The 17,257-nt window shown below is 37.2% G+C and overlaps 1 protein-coding gene across 1 annotated transcript; it reads left to right on the top strand.

Annotated features, from left to right (window-relative positions):
- The first annotated feature begins 104 nt into the window (after positions 1–104).
- On the top strand, positions 105–16,480 carry PSMG2 (proteasome assembly chaperone 2). The gene is made up of 7 exons (XM_045527808.1): positions 105–296; positions 2,621–2,792; positions 5,313–5,371; positions 8,839–8,957; positions 9,995–10,168; positions 15,367–15,487; positions 16,162–16,480. Exons 1-7 carry the CDS (start codon positions 240–242, stop codon positions 16,252–16,254), a joined length of 795 nt encoding a protein of 264 aa, XP_045383764.1. The 5' UTR covers positions 105–239; the 3' UTR covers positions 16,255–16,480.
- Positions 16,481–17,257: the final 777 nt, after the last annotated feature.

Here is a 17,257-nt window from a genome sequence, read left to right on the forward strand (position 1 = left end):
CTACCGGTCCCCCTACTCACCCACCTCCCGCGGCCTCTTTCTGCGCCCTGGACCGGCAGGTAGCTGGACAGGCCCTCAGGATCGGGCGCCGAGGGATTCCAAGGACCCCGGCCGCGTCGCGCAAGGCCCCAGGGACTGCGGCGCGCGGATCCCGCTCCGAGCTCGCGTAGCCGCATTCCCGCGCCCGTCGCCCTTTCCAGACTCGCTCTTATCCTCTTTCCCCCAACCCCGCTGCGACCATGTTTGTTCCCTGCGGGGAGTCGGTCCCCGACCTTACGGGCTTCACCCTCCTGATGGTGAGTCTCCGCTGGAGCTTGGGGCTGCTGCCTCCCGGGAGGCCTCTGCGGTGTCACCACCCTCACCCGGCGTGTGTCGCGGGGCCTTGGGAGAAACAGGGCACTAGTTTCTGTTTCAGGTTCTCAGCCTGAAAAAATAAGAGGTTGTCGGTGGAGGCGGCGGTCCAAATAGAACCTTTCTTGGCGCTGTAATTAAAACATATTCAAGTTTGCAGTTGTAGTCTTTGTTGCTTGTAGTATGTTAGTGTAATTCCAGATTCATTGTACATACATTGTTTAGGGCATCCTTAAATTTTATCCTAGAAGCTCTTTTTTCAACTAGTTTTAGAGTCAGTCTTAAGCTACTATGTCATTGTCCTTAACCAGAGGACTACTGATAGGGTGATAAAAGTAGCTGTTGCCAGCAGCTAACACAGTTTTGTCATTTTTACATATGGCCTATATTAATTCATTGTTTTAATCAACATTTATTATATGCCAATATTAGAATAAGACTAGGTGCATCTCAAGGAATTTACAGTCTAGTTGGAAACACATGTAAATCAATAAGGTCCTGAGATAATTGGGAGGGGGAGAGACAGACGGGCCTACTAAGAAAAGCTTCATAGAGAAAGTAATGACTAAAAGATGGAGAGCGGGTGAGGTAGGGGCACCTGAGAGTAGGACATTTCGGAAAGATGCATGTTTAAAACAGGCACATAGGCATGGGGGACCTGGGGACTGCAAAGCATTTAGGATGACTCATTGAGAGCATAGGCTGGAAGCCCTGTGCACCCAGAAGGCACCATTGGAGAATGCACTGTTTGAAATGGCATAAGGCTGGAGAGAGACAGAACTGTCATTCTTTTATTCACTAAATATCAAACACATAACCCCAAGAAGAGAGTGTTTCAAGAAAGAGGGAATGGCCATCTTTCAAAAGTAGCCAAGAGATGTGTAAGATCAAGAAAGTAGGTTAGTGGTGGTCATCTGGGCAAACAGTTACCAGTGGAGTGGCGAAGAGGGAAGCTGCATTGGAGTAGGTTGAATAAGAGGTGGAAGAGGAGGTAGAGACCTATGTGTATATTCATTCTTTAGCTCAGAGATAAAGTTCCTGCTTACGTTTTAATGGACAACTCTTGGACAATTTTGGCTATGTAGAAATACAAGAAGTGAGGTAGCAGCTAGGGGACTATGTGTGGTCAAGAAAGCGTTTTTAGAATGAAATATATTAGGGCATGTTTACATGTTGATGGGAATAATCCAATACCAAGGAAAAGAGGGATAATGCAGAAAAGTCTAACCCAAGAAGCAAAATCTTGAAGCAGGGAATTGCAGGAGGTAACTAGGGGATTGGTAGATGACAGCAGTGAGAAGTGGGAGAAGACTCTGAAGGCCAAAAACAACAATTGCTGGAGCTACATTAAAGAGCTACTTTGGAGATAGAATCAACAAAAATTAGTCATTAATTAGATGCAAGTTGGTAAGGGAAAAGAAGTTGATTTCTGGTTTAGGTAATTGACTGAATAATGTTGCTCTTCTCTGAAATATAAAATATGAGGACAAGTTTGGGCAAAAATTTAGTTTTGTACATGTTGGATGTGAATTGCCTATGACCCAACCATATGGAGATATCCATTAGGCTCTGGAGCTCAGATTCATGTTTTGGGCTGTAGGTAGAGATTTGGCAGTTTGGCTACTTAAAGTCATGGGGATAAGTGTATGTTTAGTGTGAAAAGAAGGTCACTTCACCCATTGGGAGTAGTTAAAGAGGCACTAATAAAGCAAATGGAAAGAAAACCCAGGAGTGCTTTTGTTTATACCTCACAGCATTTTTTCCCACTCCCTAGAGTATTCTTTTCCCAGATGTCTGTATGGCTCTTTCCTTTACCTCTTTCAGTCTATTGTCATTTGTCACCTGAATGGAGTCTTAACTTGTTTGCTGAATTTAAAATTGCAACTAACCACATACACACACACTCACACTCAATTTTTCTCCATAGTGCTTACCACTATATATTTTACCGTTTATTTTATTTATTCAGGTAAACCATTCCCTCACTAGAATGGAAGCTTCACAAGGGCAGGAACTTTCATTGATGAGTTTTACTTTATTCCCAGTGTCTACAGTGATGATTGACATATAGTAGGTGCACAATAAGTATGTGTCAAAGGTGAAGGAGGCCTCAGTTGACATCTTGGTTATAGGTAATGAAAGTCAATAATCTACCTATGATGCACCTGAAAATAAGCATTCAATACTAGTACTATGATTATTATCTTTTAAATTTTTTAAAGTGCTGCTAATTTTGGTGACTGATTGAATATATCTTTTAAAATTTCAGCCAGCAGTCTCTGTTGGAAATGTTGGCCAGCTTGCAATAGATCTGATTATTTCTACACTGAATATGTCTAAGATTGGTTACTTCTATACTGATTGTCTTGTGCCAATGGTTGGAAACAATCCATATGCAACTGCAGAAGCAAATTCCACAGAACTTAGTATAAATACTGAAGGTATGTAAAACTCCAGCATGGTTCTGAGACAAGGTAGAGTTGTTTTTAAGTTAAAAATAGACTCTGTGGATACTGGTTTGTAGTAAATATTTACTTAGTGCCAGCTATGTGTAGGATTCACAGCCCAATCACATTGTCCTATTCTTTTACATCTGGTTTTAGTTATTAGGATAGAGATTGAGTTGTCTGATGGCACAAGTAGGTATACACTTTTCCCATACCATAAATCTTCATAATTCCTCATTAGATTTTCAGGCTTGATTAGTCAGCGAGCACAGTTTACGTTGCACTGATCACTGTTTGGTTATAATACAGGACAGTACCAAGGGAGTAGGGGAAAAACTCCTATTGATTATGAAACACAGGAGCATCCGGTTACTTTTTTTGATGACTGAGTGCCCCGTTGGCCTCTCAACTTGCCATAATGAAATGCATTTTGGAGGAATAACCCTATTATTGAAATTCCTGCGGGAAAGATCGCTTTGTTAACACAAGACTAAATTTCAGTTATTGCCTTAAAGGATAAAGAACTGTAAATGGAAGACTAGAGTTCATATACTTTCCACTAATGATAACTATCATTATTCACTATGAGCTGAATGCAATGGATTCATTTAATCCTTACAACTATTCCATAAAGTAGTTTTATAGATAAGGAAATCATGGCACAGAGAAGATAACTAAGTTATTCAAGGTCATTTGGTTAATAATTGGTGTAACCAAGATTTTAATCAAGACAGCCTGGCTCCAGAGACCTACTGCTTGGCAACATGCCACCCTGCTAATGCACCTTCACTCAAGTAGAAGATCCACTGGCTTTCCTTTCACACAAACTGACAGCAAATCAATGGTGTGGATATAGTTCTTTAATCTACTTTTTTTTAAGATGAAGTATTTTGAAATAAATTATGATCATGACATGCCACTCCCTAATATATAAATGTGCATCTCCTAAGAAATAAGAACATTTTCTTACATAGCTAAAATAACATTACTGTAACAAAATTAATCATTTCTTAATATCTTCCCGTACATTATCCACATTCAGATTAGCCAAGTTTATTCCCAAAATGTCATTTAAACTTAGTTTGTCCAAACCAGGACTCATAGTACATCTGATTGTTGCGCCCTTGAAATCTCTTTTACTCTAGAGTAGTCCCTATTTTTCCCCCTTCATCACAAATCTGATTTATTGAAGAAAAGACTGGTCCCATTGTCCTGTAGAATGTCTTGCCTTCTGCATTTGTCTGATTACTTCCTCGTGGTGTTATTTGACTTGTTCCTCTAGCCCCTATATTTTCTGTAACCGGAGTCAGGTTGATTAGATATACGGTGAATATTTTGGGGCAGAATACATAAAAGGTGATGTTGCCTTCATATTGTGTTATGCCAGAAGAAAAAAGTACTATGAAACACGAACCTAACAACAAAAAAGAATTGCATGATACGCTGATGGAAAATACTGCTATTATTGAAGATGATATATCTTATATTTTAAAGCTGAGCCTGCCCAACCCCTACAGATGAATTCTTTTCACACCTAGGTCTGTTGAATTGGACTGTATGTATATGTCAAAGATAGGTTAGAGGCCTGAGTAGCCTATGCCTTAGTTCCTTTTCCCTAAATTTATACCCTTTTCCTTAATTTCTAAACTTCCTTTGGCCCCCAGTATACCTGGTGCTCGCTAGACTTGCTGAGTTCAGCATAGCCCCCAATCATGCTGCATCACACCAGCCAGAAGGAGACAATCTCCAAAAGACCTGCCCAGTCCAGGGTTATTTGTATTCTGTTTATAGTAACCAAAAGCTTACTCCTTGGCATAGTGGCCTAATCCTGTGTCCTTAGAGACTCTATTTTGTCCTTGGTTCATACAAGAGCTTCTCATTCTTAGAAATGAAGTTGTGCAGGGAAACCTTAAGTATCTCTACACTAGGCCCCTGTGGAATCTGTTTAGGCTATAGATACTTTTCCCAGAAAAAATGCACACATATTGCCTCACAGGAAATGTACATATTATTTCAGGTCTTTCAAAAAAATCCTAAAGAACACAAATGTACCTATTTCGGGGATTTTATTACATGGCTAACATTCTCTTATATTTTGCTATTTCTTCTGTTAATCCAAATGAGTGTTGCTGTTCTCTAAAGAGAAGAGGGGAGAATATCAGAAACCAAAAAGTTTAGCTTTCTTAAGGATGATTTTATTTGTCATAATACCAGAAATTTCCAAGGGAATACTTCTCTGGTTTTACAATTAAAGGCAGAAGAAAAATAATTTTTGATATTTTCTTACAGTTAACTTCAGAAATGAATCTATTGCATAGAATAAAGCCCACTGGCATATTTTAAGCTACTTCTAAAATGTTTTATTTTAACCAAATGATATAGTATATATGTTCTATATTTTAATTATTGAAAATATTTAGATACAAAAGATATTAAATTTTTAATTTTTATTATATATTCAACTTATATAACTCTTTCATTTTTAACTATCATACGATTTCATTTTCTTTGTAGTATATTCATTGCCTTCAAGAAAGCTAGTGGCTCTTCAATTAAGATCCATTTTTATTAAGGTTAGTATGTTATATTTGCCTTATTTCTCTGTTTTTACTGTACAAATAGTTAAGATCTGATTCTGTATAATCTCATAGTAGATGTTTTATCATCATTTCATGCTTTTATAGAAAGGAATTGGGACTTCTAGCTTGGATCTTATGTATTCTTAATTCAGATAGCATTGGTGAAAAAATTTAAATACACAAATATTGTAGGTTTATTCCATGTGTATTACATTTCATGCAGTGGCATCTACATTTAAATTATGAATATGTCAAATTATGTATATATCAGAATACATTCTGAATCCAACTTCTTTCTTCTTCCACTGCTACCCTCAGTCCATACCACTGTCATCTCTCATGCCCCTGACTCTACTCTTGCCCCACTCACCGCCCCCAAACATGTAATGGTTTGTTTTCAAAGAGCAGCACCAGTGATCCTTTAAACCTAAAGGATCCTTTAAACCTAAATCAAATCATATCACTACTCCTTGAAACCCTCCAGTGGCTTCCCATCTCACTCAGAAAATTATAGCACTTAACGTGGCCATATTTATGCTGTCTGATATGAGAGCCACTAACCACAGGTAGCTATTTAAATTTTAATTTATTAATTTAAAGTAAATAAAATTAAAAATTCAGTTCCTTAGTCACACTAGTCGCATTTTAGGTTCTCAGTAGCCACACGTGGCAAGTGGCTGCCACGATGACAGCTGTGCTCACAGAGTTCTGTTGGACATGTGCTCTGCCAATCTAACTCCAGCCACACTGGCTTCCTGGTAGTGTTCAAACACAGTAAGCTCACTCCTGCCTCAGTCTTTCCACTGTTTTCTCTGCCTGGAATTCTTTTTCCTAGAGCGCACAATGGTTCACTTCTTTTAGAGTTTGCTTAGATGTTATCTCATCAGAAAGGCCTTTCCTGACAACCCTTTCTGTTTTTCCTGTGTTAGTTTTCTTCAAAATTCATCATTACCTGGCATGTTATATATTTATTATCTCCCTCTCAGAAAGTAAGCTTCATGAGAGAAGGGACTTTGTGTCATTCACTCTTATGTCCCCCATTCCTAGAATAGTGCCTTGCCCATGGAAAAGCTCTCAATAAATATTTGTTGAGTGGCTTATTTGGAATGACTTGAGATACCATCTGTTCAGGTGGTCAGAAATATGAGATTTTACTGACATGATTAACTGCATAGTACCTTTTATTTTAACTTTTTATTGAAGTATAACATATATGGAGTAAAGTGCACAAATCATAAATATACAGCTTGGTGAATTTTCACCAGCTACAGATCAAGAAATACAATATTGTCAACATTCCAGAGTTCCCCCCTCCCCCGTGCATCCTAGTCATTATTATCATATAAGTGGAATCTTGTGGTATGGACTGCTTTATGTCTAGCTACCTTTACTCAACCGTCTATTTGTGAGGTTCCTCCATGTTGTTGCAAGTAGCAATAGTTCATTCATTCTCACTTCTGCATGGTATTCTGTTATATAAATAAACCATAATTTATCCATTGTATTTTGATGCTGTATTTGATTTTGTCCAGTTTAAGGTTATCATGAATAGTGCTGCTATGATTATTTTTAATATTTATATTAGAATCACTCCTTTAGTTAACAGTATTTATATACCCAGAATTTTGCAGCAAGAGTTGCAATTTTTATATTGCTCCACATAGCTTTTTTGTTTTCTTCCTAATCAGTATAGGTTAAAAAATTATTTAACTCCTAAACTAAATTTTGGGTAAATGGAAGTAAAAAATGATCTAAAAACAGCAAAATATTTATTGAGCATTGATTCTTTATACTAATACTGTAAGTTATATTTGTAATTCTCCTTAATCCTTACAGCAATCCTGTGAGGCAGGTTCTAACATCATCCTTGTTTTTCAGATGTAAAAACTGAAGCACATAAAGTTTAAGCAATTTGCCTGAGACATACGGTCTTCAGGAGGTAGAGCCAGCATTCTCACCCAGGCAGCCTGAATCTAGAACCTCTCTTAACCACTATATTAGACTGCCCTCTTATTTTTTATTTTTTTATTTTTAGAGACAGGGTCTCACTCTGTCACCCAGACTGGAGTGCCGTGGTGTAATCATAGCTCACTGCAACCTCAAACTCCTGGGCCCAAGCAATCCTCCTGCCTCAGCCTCCTGAGTATCTGGGACTACAGGCGTGCACGCCACCACACCTGGCTAATTTTTCTATTTCTTGTAGAGATGGGGTCTCACTATATTGCCCAGGCTTGCCCTCTTATTTTTAAAAGTTAGCCATTTCTTACCTGCATTTAAAATTGTATTGAATAATTATTAACAGTCTAAAGAGTTTCCCTAAAGTGGGTTTTCCCCTCAAAAATTTTTAACCCACATTCTAGATTCACAAACTGAGCATCTTGCCACACTGGCTTGATTTCTCTTCTATGCATGTGCACATGTGCACACACACACATATGCCATTTCCTTCTGCCAAACAATCCAAAAGTAGGCTAGCGACATCATAATATGTCACCCCTAAACAATATAGCCACATCTCTCAAGAACAAAGACATTTTCCTTCACAAACACAAGGCCATTACCATACTCAGAAAATCAGCATTTAATGAATTATTCAGTAGTATCATCTAACATGTTCAAATTTCCCCAGTTGTCCTCCAAATATCCTTCCATTTGGATCCATTTCTGGTTCGAATGTTGCATTGGCTGTTACATCTTTTTAGTTGGTATCCATTAAAGTAGAACCAGCCCTCCTGTTTCTGTCCTTCACAATATTGACTCCTTTGAGGAATCAAGGCCAGGTATTGAGCATTCTGCATTCATCTGATTGTTTCCTCACGATCAGATTCAGGTCAGAAATTTCTGGTAAGAACACCTCATAGATGACCATATGGCAGTTATTAAGTAACAACAGGCTACTTAAGTAGAAAACTGGGAAATATTCTTTTATCAGTCAGAACAGAATTTTTTTGAAATTTAGATTCCTTAACAAATCATTTCTTTCTTTCTTTCTTTTTTTTTTTTTTTTTTTTTGAGGTAGAGTCTTGCTCAGTTGCCCTGGGTAGAGTACAGTGGCATCATCATAGCTGACTACAACCTCAAACTCCTGGGTTCAAGTGTCCTCCTACCTCAGCCTTCCGGAGTGCTAGGATTATAGGCGTGAGCTACCGCACCCGGCCAATTCATTAACTTTTTTTTTTTAGTTCACATGACTTTAATAAACTTGGATAAATGAAGCTAGTTTTACAATTATTATTTTTTTATTTTCATTTCCTTCTTATAAAGGTAATATATTAAATAGTTCATTGCTCTTTATCTTTCAACTTCAGTTTAAGGACATTAAGTGAATCTAAAAATACTAATTTCGGAGTATGTAAATTACATATCATTAGCACATCAAGTGATAAAATATCATGTAGAATATTCTTATACCCTGAAACTAACTTTAGGTTTTCTTTTTATTCCTTTAATGGTATACAAAGTATAAATCAAAGCCATTCTGTGAAAAACTGCTTTCCTGGGTGAGAAGTAGTAACTTTGCAAGAGTTATTCTTCTTTCAAGCAGTCACTCGTATCACCGTAATGATCTACAGCTTCGTAGGTACGTTCTTGCCTTTGAAAAAATTATTTTTGTTATAGTTTATACTATGATAATTTCTGTATTGAAAAGTTAAAAAAATGTTAAAAGCTTTGTGTATCCTTACCTCTTCTCACTGGAATTTAGAAAGAGGAAGGTAAAAGGAGATGGGAGGGAGTACAGTTAGGTACATCCTTTTAGCTCCTCTGAGGTTAGTATAGTTGGCACATGAGGAAGGCTTTTGTGTAAAGAAAGAGACAGTTTTGGAACCATGCTTTTAGTGTTTGCTGTCATGTACATGGAGCTCAGCTGATTAAGAGAAAGAGGAGAAAGGGTCCCCAAGATTTATTGGTTGATAACTTTTGAAAGATTAAATTGATGTTTCTATTTATTTTCACATATGCAACCATTTGTATTTGTAGCAATCCAGTTAACTTTAAGTATAGCTCCCTGGCATGACAGAGTGAATTCTTAAATATAAGGCAAAGTGGGGGTATAGCTCAGGGGTAAAAAATAAAATAAAACAAGTATCCCAGAAATAGAAATGTAAACTATCATCACATAAAGTTGATAAAATACTATATAGAATACTCTGATATTGTAAGAAGTAACTTTAGATCATTTAGAGTGTAACTTTTATCATTTATACACCTATAAAATCAGGATGAAAAAATATCAATAAGGCAAGAGTTACCCTTCAAAACTGGAGCTGATTTCTAGCACTCACAATAGACATTACAGGCCTCATAGCAGAAGGGAGCATAGCTGTGGGAAATAGGTTTATCTTCACAATGGCCTTGCTTCAGTTTAAGTTTTAAGTTTTCCTGTCTCTTTACACTCTTTCCTAAGTGTGTAAATACCAAACTGGAGCAATATTTTTTACATAAGTCTGCTGAAACTTATATTTTGCCTTCTGGCAAAATTTCTAGCACTCACGATAGACATTACAGGCCTCGTAGGAGAAGGAATATGTGGAGAACAAGATAATTTTAGCTAAAAGAACTGATACTTGCCTTAGTGTTTGTGAGTTTTTAAAAAGTTAATTATGTGATTGTTTCTAGTACTCCCTTCCGGTACCTACTTACACCTTCCATGCAAAAAAGCGTTCAAAATAAAATAAAGAGCCTTAACTGGGAAGAAATGGAGAAAAGCCCATGCATTCCTGAAATAAATGATTCTGAGTTTTGTATCCGTATTCCAGGAGGAGGTATCACAAAAGCACTCTATGATGAAAGGTGAGGTTGTCTGCCTATTTGTTTATTTCATACTTTATTTAAAAATGAAATTAAGACAATTAGGAGAGGGTAGTGGATTACTTAATTGGAACTTTGAAAATGTATTTATAAAACAGGCACTATGTTAGAGATCTTGCATTTAAGGGAAAGATTTAAATTTGGCTGTAGAAGAATTAGTTCCTAAAAAGCCATATTTAATGCTTTATTATGTGTGACATTTTAGGGATCTTGACCTCTACAAGCATACTTGTTAAAAACTATGATAAATATACATCATATAAAATTTACCATTTTAACTATTTTTAAGTGTACAGTTAAGTGGCAGTAAGTACATTCACAGTGTGTGTATGCATCCCCACTGTCTGCTTCTAGAACTTTGTCATCATCCTATTTAAAAAATTTGTACCCATAAATAAAAACTCTCCATTTTATTTCTGTAAAATTGGTAATAATGTTCCCACTTCATTTCTCATTTTAATAATTTGAGCCTTCTTTTTTAGTCAATCTAGCTAACGATTTGTCAATTTTGTTAATCTTTTTGAAGAACCAACTTTTAATTTCACTGATTTTTCTCTGTTTTTCTATTCTTTATTTTATTTATCTCTGCTCTAATCTTTATTTTCTTCCTTCTGCTAGGTTTGGGTTTAGTTTGTTCTTTTTTTCCTCTTTCCTAAGGTGTAAACTTAGGTATTGATTTGAAAAGTTTATTGTTTTTTATTATATGCTTTTATAGCTATAAATTTCCCATTTAGCATTGTTTTCACTGCATGCCATAGTTTGCGTATGTTGTGTTTTCATTTTCATTCATCTCTAAGTATTTTCTAATTTCTCTTGTGATTTCTTCCTTGACTCATTGGTTGTTTGAGAATGTGTTGTTTAATTTCCACATATTTCTAAATTTTCCAGTTTTCCTTCTGTTATTGAATTATAGCTTTATCCATTGTGATCAAAAAAGATACTTTGTATTATTTCACTCTTTTTAATTTATCAAGACTTGTTCTGTGGCTTAATATGTGGTCTGTGCTGGAGACTGTTCCATGTGTACTTGAGAAAAATTCTGCTGTTGAGTGGAATGTTCTATATATGTCTGTTAGGTCTAATTGGTTTATAATGTTCAAGTCTTCTGTTTCCTAATTAATCTGTCTGGTTGTTCTATCCATTATTTTTTATCTTTTTTCTTTCTTTTTATTTTTTTGTTCTATCCATTATTGAACATGGGATATTGAAGTCTTCAACTATTGTTATAGAACTGTGTTTTTCTCCCTTCAATTCTGTCAGTGTTTGCTTTGTATATTTTGGGGCTCTGTTATTTTGTACACGTTTGTATTTGTTATATTTTCTTGATGAATTGATGCTACATCAATATATAATGTTCTTGTCTCTTAATAGCAGTTTTTGACTTATAGTCTATTTCGTCTAATAGTCGTATAGCCACCCCTGTCTCTTTTGATCACTATGTGCATGGAATATCTTTTTCTGTCTTTTTTATTTTCAATCTATGAGTGTGTCCTTAGATCTAAAGTGAGTCTTCTAAGCAGCATATGGTTGGATCATTTTTTAATCCATTCTGCCAATCTCTCCTTTTTTATTAGAGTTTAATCCATTTACATTAAAAGTAATTACTGATAAGGAAGGACTTCTGCCATTTTGCTGTTTGTTATCTGTGCCTTACAGGTTGCTTTTGTTCTTTATTTCTGCCATTACTGCCCTTTATGTGTTTAGTTGATGTTTCATAATGATACTTTTTTAATCTCTTCTCATTTTCTTTTGTGTATTTTCTATGGATACTGTCTTGTGGTTACTATGGTGATTACATATAACATCCCAAAGTTATAATAAACTTAAGTTCAATTGCATACAAAACCTCTACTTATATATAGCACTATCCTCCCACTCTTATATTGTCACAGATTACATCTTTTATACATTACATGCCCAGTGACATAGGTTTATAATTATTTTTTGTGTATTTGTTTTTAAACCTCTATAATTACTCCTTTTTTTTTTTTTAGAAAGTGTCTCACTCCAGTGCCCAGGCTGGAGTGCAGTGGTGTCATTCATAGCTCACTACAACCTCAAACTCTTGGGCTCAAGCAATACTGCTGCCTCAACTTCCTGAGTTGAGCGGGTGGGACTACAAGTCTATTTTTTGTAAAGATGAGGTCTTGCTATGTTGCTCAGGCTGGCCTCGAATTCCTGGCCTCAAGCAATCCTCCCACCTCCCAAAGTGCTAGGATTATAGGTGTGAGCTACTACTCCTGGCCTACAGTCACTCTTAATTAGTCTTTAGGAATCATGAACATTAAGAAGGCAAGTGAAAGTTAAGATAGAAACTAGAAAAAGATCTTATTTTTCTTTAGCCCTTGTTTTGGTAAATTCATGTCTATGTCCACACTCAGTCTGCCATTTTATTTGTAGACACCTACACTGTCCCTGTTCTGCCTGCCTTACCTCTTTGCCTCCTGCATCACAAGACCCAAAGCTAACTTAGAGGCTAACCACTAGGTCTTGATATATGCTTTAACTTCCTCTGACTCTTTCTTGCCGGGAATTGATGTGCCTGATGAGTTCATGGGAGACAGAGCCAATGACTATGAAAGGAGGAGGGCAGCTTTTCAGAAGGTGGCTTCTGCTGCTTCTCAAGCCCATAGGTTCTACTCTGCACTGTCCCGTGGAGAGAGGAATGATGGCATCCCTCTGGTGCCTTCAGTAGTGGGCCTAGAGAGTTGGGCAGAGCTAATCCTGGAAAAATAATGTCCCCAATACCATTGCTCAGAATCAATTGGTAAGTCTGTGTCCTCACCATAATACATTTCAGGAGTATAAATCTAGCATTGAAAAATAGAACCACTGCTTTGCTTGCTCTGAAATCTATATTGTGACTTACACATGACCTGAAGAAGTCATAGTAGTGGTAACAGTAGTATAAGTAGTAGTAATAGCAATAACAGCTAACTATGTACCTAGTGCTGTTCTGTGTACCTTACATGTATTAAGTCATATGATTCTCATAGTAAATATGTAAACATATACTGTTAACTACATGTAATATGTAAGAAAATTGTAGAGCAGCAAGATAATTTGCTAAAAACCATACAGGAAGCTGGGTGCAGTGGCTCGGGTCTGTAGTCCCAGCTACTCAGGAGGCTAAGGTGAGAGGATCATTTGAGCCCAGGAGTGTGAGGCCAGTCTGAGCAACATAATGTGACCTCATCTCTTAAGAAAAAAAAAAAGCCATACAGGTAGTAAGTGCCAGAGGAAGGATTCAAACACAGGCCTCTGGCCTCAAATCCTGTACTTTTAATCACTTTGCTGTAGGGTCTAATACTCGTGGTCTAAGAGCACAGTGAACTTTATTCTTCGTTGAAAAGTTGAACCTCTCCATACCAAGTGAAGGCAAACTTCAAAAATAAGTAAAGTTGAACCCGTTTCTTGTATTTATACCCCTGCTTTCTTCTTAAAAAATAGTTAAGACTTCTCTGCCAGAAATGATATATGCATCTCAAATTGTTCTCGCAGTACAACTTGTTTTATCCATCTCTGGCTAGACTTGCATATCATTCCAGCTTTTATCTTTTTCCCTGAGAACCTACTCTATTCTTATTAAAAATGATCATTTCCTTCAACTATTCTTCTTTTCCTAGTTCATCACACATTCAAGTTCTTGGTGTTTTTTTGAGACTGGGTCTCGCTCTGTCACCCAGGCTGGAGTACAGTGACTTGATCATAGTTCACTGTAGCCTGGAACTCTTGGGCCCAAGCCATCCTCCCACCTCAGCCTCCCAAAGTGCTGGGATTTCAGGCATGAGCCACCGCACATTCAAGTTTTTACTTCTTCCCCTGTTTTTCTTATTTCCCATAAGAGTATCACTTCAAACATTCCCTGACCAGGACCTGGGAGCCCCAGCTACCCAATCATTCTCTGTACCTGCCCTGCAAACAACCAGCTTTGAATTATTCTCCTGCTTCATTTGGGCCACATTTTTGGCCTAGACTGTTGTATTAGCTCAGGGTGCATGAAAAAACACTGTAGACTGGGTAGCTTAACAGAAATTTATTTTCTCTCAGTTCTTGAGGCTGGAAGTCCAAGACCAGTGCCAGCATTGTCGACTTCTGTTGAAGACCTTCTTCCTGGCTTGCAGACGGCTGCCTTGATATGTGCTCACAGCTGAGATTTCCTTCTCTGTCTTATAAGGCCACAATCTTACTGGATTAGGGCCCCACTCCATGACCTCATTTAACCTTAATTACCTCCTAAAGACCCTATCTTCAGATATAATCACAACATATGAATTTTGGAGGACACAAAGACCTAGGTTCAAATCCCACCCCTGCCACTTATGAGATACAGAACTTTGAGCACATTAACTATGTTTTTAATCTCCTTAAACTTGTTACCTCATAATAGTAACTATTAATAACACTTCCATTGTATGCATTGGTCACTGTTTTAAGCACTTTGCCTCTATCACCTCCTTTAAACCTCACAACAACCTGTGAGGTAGGCTCTATTATTTTGCCTCTTACAGATGAGGAACACTAGAGCCCTGATTAAGTAACTTGCCCAAGATATCTGGTAAGTGGGAGAGGTAGAATTTGAATCTTAGTGTTCTGTGCTTTTTCCCATTATTCTAAACTGATTTATAAAATGGAGATAATTATAGCTTCCTTGGGATTGTTACAGGGATTGAATCATAAAATTTGCACAGAAGCACATAATAATCACTTCATTAAAATGGTATCTGTAAGAAGCAGTAGTAAGTTTTCTTTCCTTTATTCCATTCTCTTCTGTACTTTTCCTTCACTGCTTTAGATTATTAATAACCAGGGTGTTACTTTCTTTCTGTCTCTTTGCTGTGGGGCTTCTAAAAATCACTCTTCTAAAGTAGATTTTGGGAGTAGATCAGAACGTATCTCATTTGCTGTAGCCAAGGACAGAAAGGATGGTTTTTCATGCAGCCCTGGGGGTGAGGCATGAGGTTCCATCTTTCCCGGGTGGGTGTTACATGGTTCCTAATACTGTTCCCACAAATAAAAGAATATTCATGAGGCAGAGAGATGAACAAGTGATCTTATGATGTGGTATCGTTTCCTTTCCTAAAACCTGGCAGGTTATCTTAGCTATAAAGACAGACATGCTACAGTCAGCATCTTCTATCAGTGGAAAAATACTAAATTATTCTCTTTATTTCTTGTAGCTGTTCTAAAGAAATCCAAATGGCAGTTCTGCTGAAATTTGTTTCAGAAGGGGACAATATCCCAGATGCATTAGGTCTTGTTGAATATCTTAATGAATGGCTGCAAATAAGCAAACCATGTGTAAGTTTTACTACAGCTTAAGCCTCTTACTTGTCTGGTTATGTAGTCATTAACTTGCATTTAAGGAAGGCATTTAACTAACCTATTATTTACAGTTGTTTCACTAAAGCTGACTTTCCAAAAAGGAAAATCCTAAGTTCTTCATTGTTTTCATTGCTCATGTTATATTAATTATGCCAGATAGATTCTTATAAGAATAAACAAGTCTTTGGAATTCAGGATTTTTTTTAGGGAAGCAAAAATTGGGTATGTATTACAATAAAGATACTTTCCTGTATTATGAAATGAGAGCATTACACCCAGGGAAATGAGTCAGACTTTAGGCATAACAGAGGCACCAAAAGTCTACAATATATTATGGGTAACTATCTTTTTAATTCATGTTTTTGCCAAGAAAAAAATTGATACAAATCACATGACACTCATTTTTTTAAAACCCCTATTCTTTTTAAATTTGATTTTACTTAATAGACTCCATCTGCAGCCTTTCTTGGCATATCTTTATGATTTGGAACTTGAACAAATTTATCTTCAGTTGACATGAAGACATAGAAACTTACTACTTTATTTTTCCTTAAAGTAAAACCTGACAAAAAGTGTCAGAACCATGATACGTGTTAGAAGGGGATTTGATGGTAAAATAGAAAGATTAAAATGTTGTTTTTCATTTACAGAGTGATGATCCCACAGCATCTACCTTGAGATGGAAAATACCAAGTTCTTGGAGATTGCTCTTTGGCAGTGGTCTTCCCCCTGCACTTTTTTGATGTATTTTCAGTTTTTGTACCTTATATGCCAAGACACTTATTATCAACACAACTGCTAAACATTCTGTACAAAAATTTGTATAATCTGAGAATGTATTAGGAAATAAATATTTGCTTTTCACAGAAAATCTCAAAAAAAAGGATTAACACAAGATCTTTTTGCCATGTTTTTCATCATATACAACAAATGTAAATTTTGTACAATAAAATTTTATTTCCCAAGTAATTTTGTCTTAAATAATATCCTTTTTTAAAAATTCAGACTCTAGGCCGGGTGTGGTGGCTCATGCCTGTAATCCTAGCACTCTGGGAGGCCGAGGTGGGTGGATTACTCGAGGTCAGGAGTTCGAGACCAGCCTGAGCAACAGCGAGACCCCATCTCTACTAAAAATAGAAAGAAATTATCTGACCAACTAAAATATATATATATATATATAAAAAAAATTAGCCGGGCATGGTGGCACATGCCTGTAGTCCCAGCTAGTCGGGAGGCTGAGGCAGGAGGATCACTTAAGCCCAGGAGTTTGAGGTTGCTGTGAGCTACGCTGATGGCACAGCACTCACTCTAGCCCAGGCAACAAAGCAACACTCTGTCTCAGAAAAAAAAAACTCAGACTCTAATTAGCTTCCTATTTCTGCTGTAATAAATTACAACAAACTTAGTGGCTTAAAACAACACAAATTTATTTTTACTTACAGGTATAAAAGTCAGAAGTCCAAAAGTGGGCCTTAGTAGGCTAACATCACGGTGATGGTAGGCCTGTGTTCCTTCCGAAGGCCCTAGGGGAGACTGTTTCCTACCCATTTCCAGCGACTAGTTCTTTGGCTCATGGTGCCTTCTTTTTTTTTTTTTTTGAAACAGAGTCTCACTTTGTTGCCCGGGCTAGAGTGAGTGCCGTGGCGTCAGCCTAGCTCACAGCAACCTCAAACTGCTGGGCTTAAGCAATCCTACTGCCTCAGCCTCCCGAGTAGCTGGGACTACAGGCATGCGCCACCATGCCCG

The sequence above is a fragment of the Lemur catta genome, chromosome 16, assembly GCF_020740605.2.
Source record: "Lemur catta isolate mLemCat1 chromosome 16, mLemCat1.pri, whole genome shotgun sequence".
Classification (NCBI taxonomy): Eukaryota; Metazoa; Chordata; class Mammalia; order Primates; family Lemuridae; genus Lemur; species Lemur catta.

Coding starts and splice junctions, on each gene's coding strand:
- PSMG2 (XM_045527808.1), top strand. CDS start 240: ATGTTTGTTCCCTGCGGGGAGTCGGTCCCCGACCTTACGGGCTTCACC. Junction 297..2,620: donor CGGGCTTCACCCTCCTGATG/GTGAGTCTCCGC, acceptor TTAAAATTTCAG/CCAGCAGTCTCTGTTGGAAA. Junction 5,372..8,838: donor TAAGATCCATTTTTATTAAG/GTTAGTATGTTA, acceptor TGGTATACAAAG/TATAAATCAAAGCCATTCTG.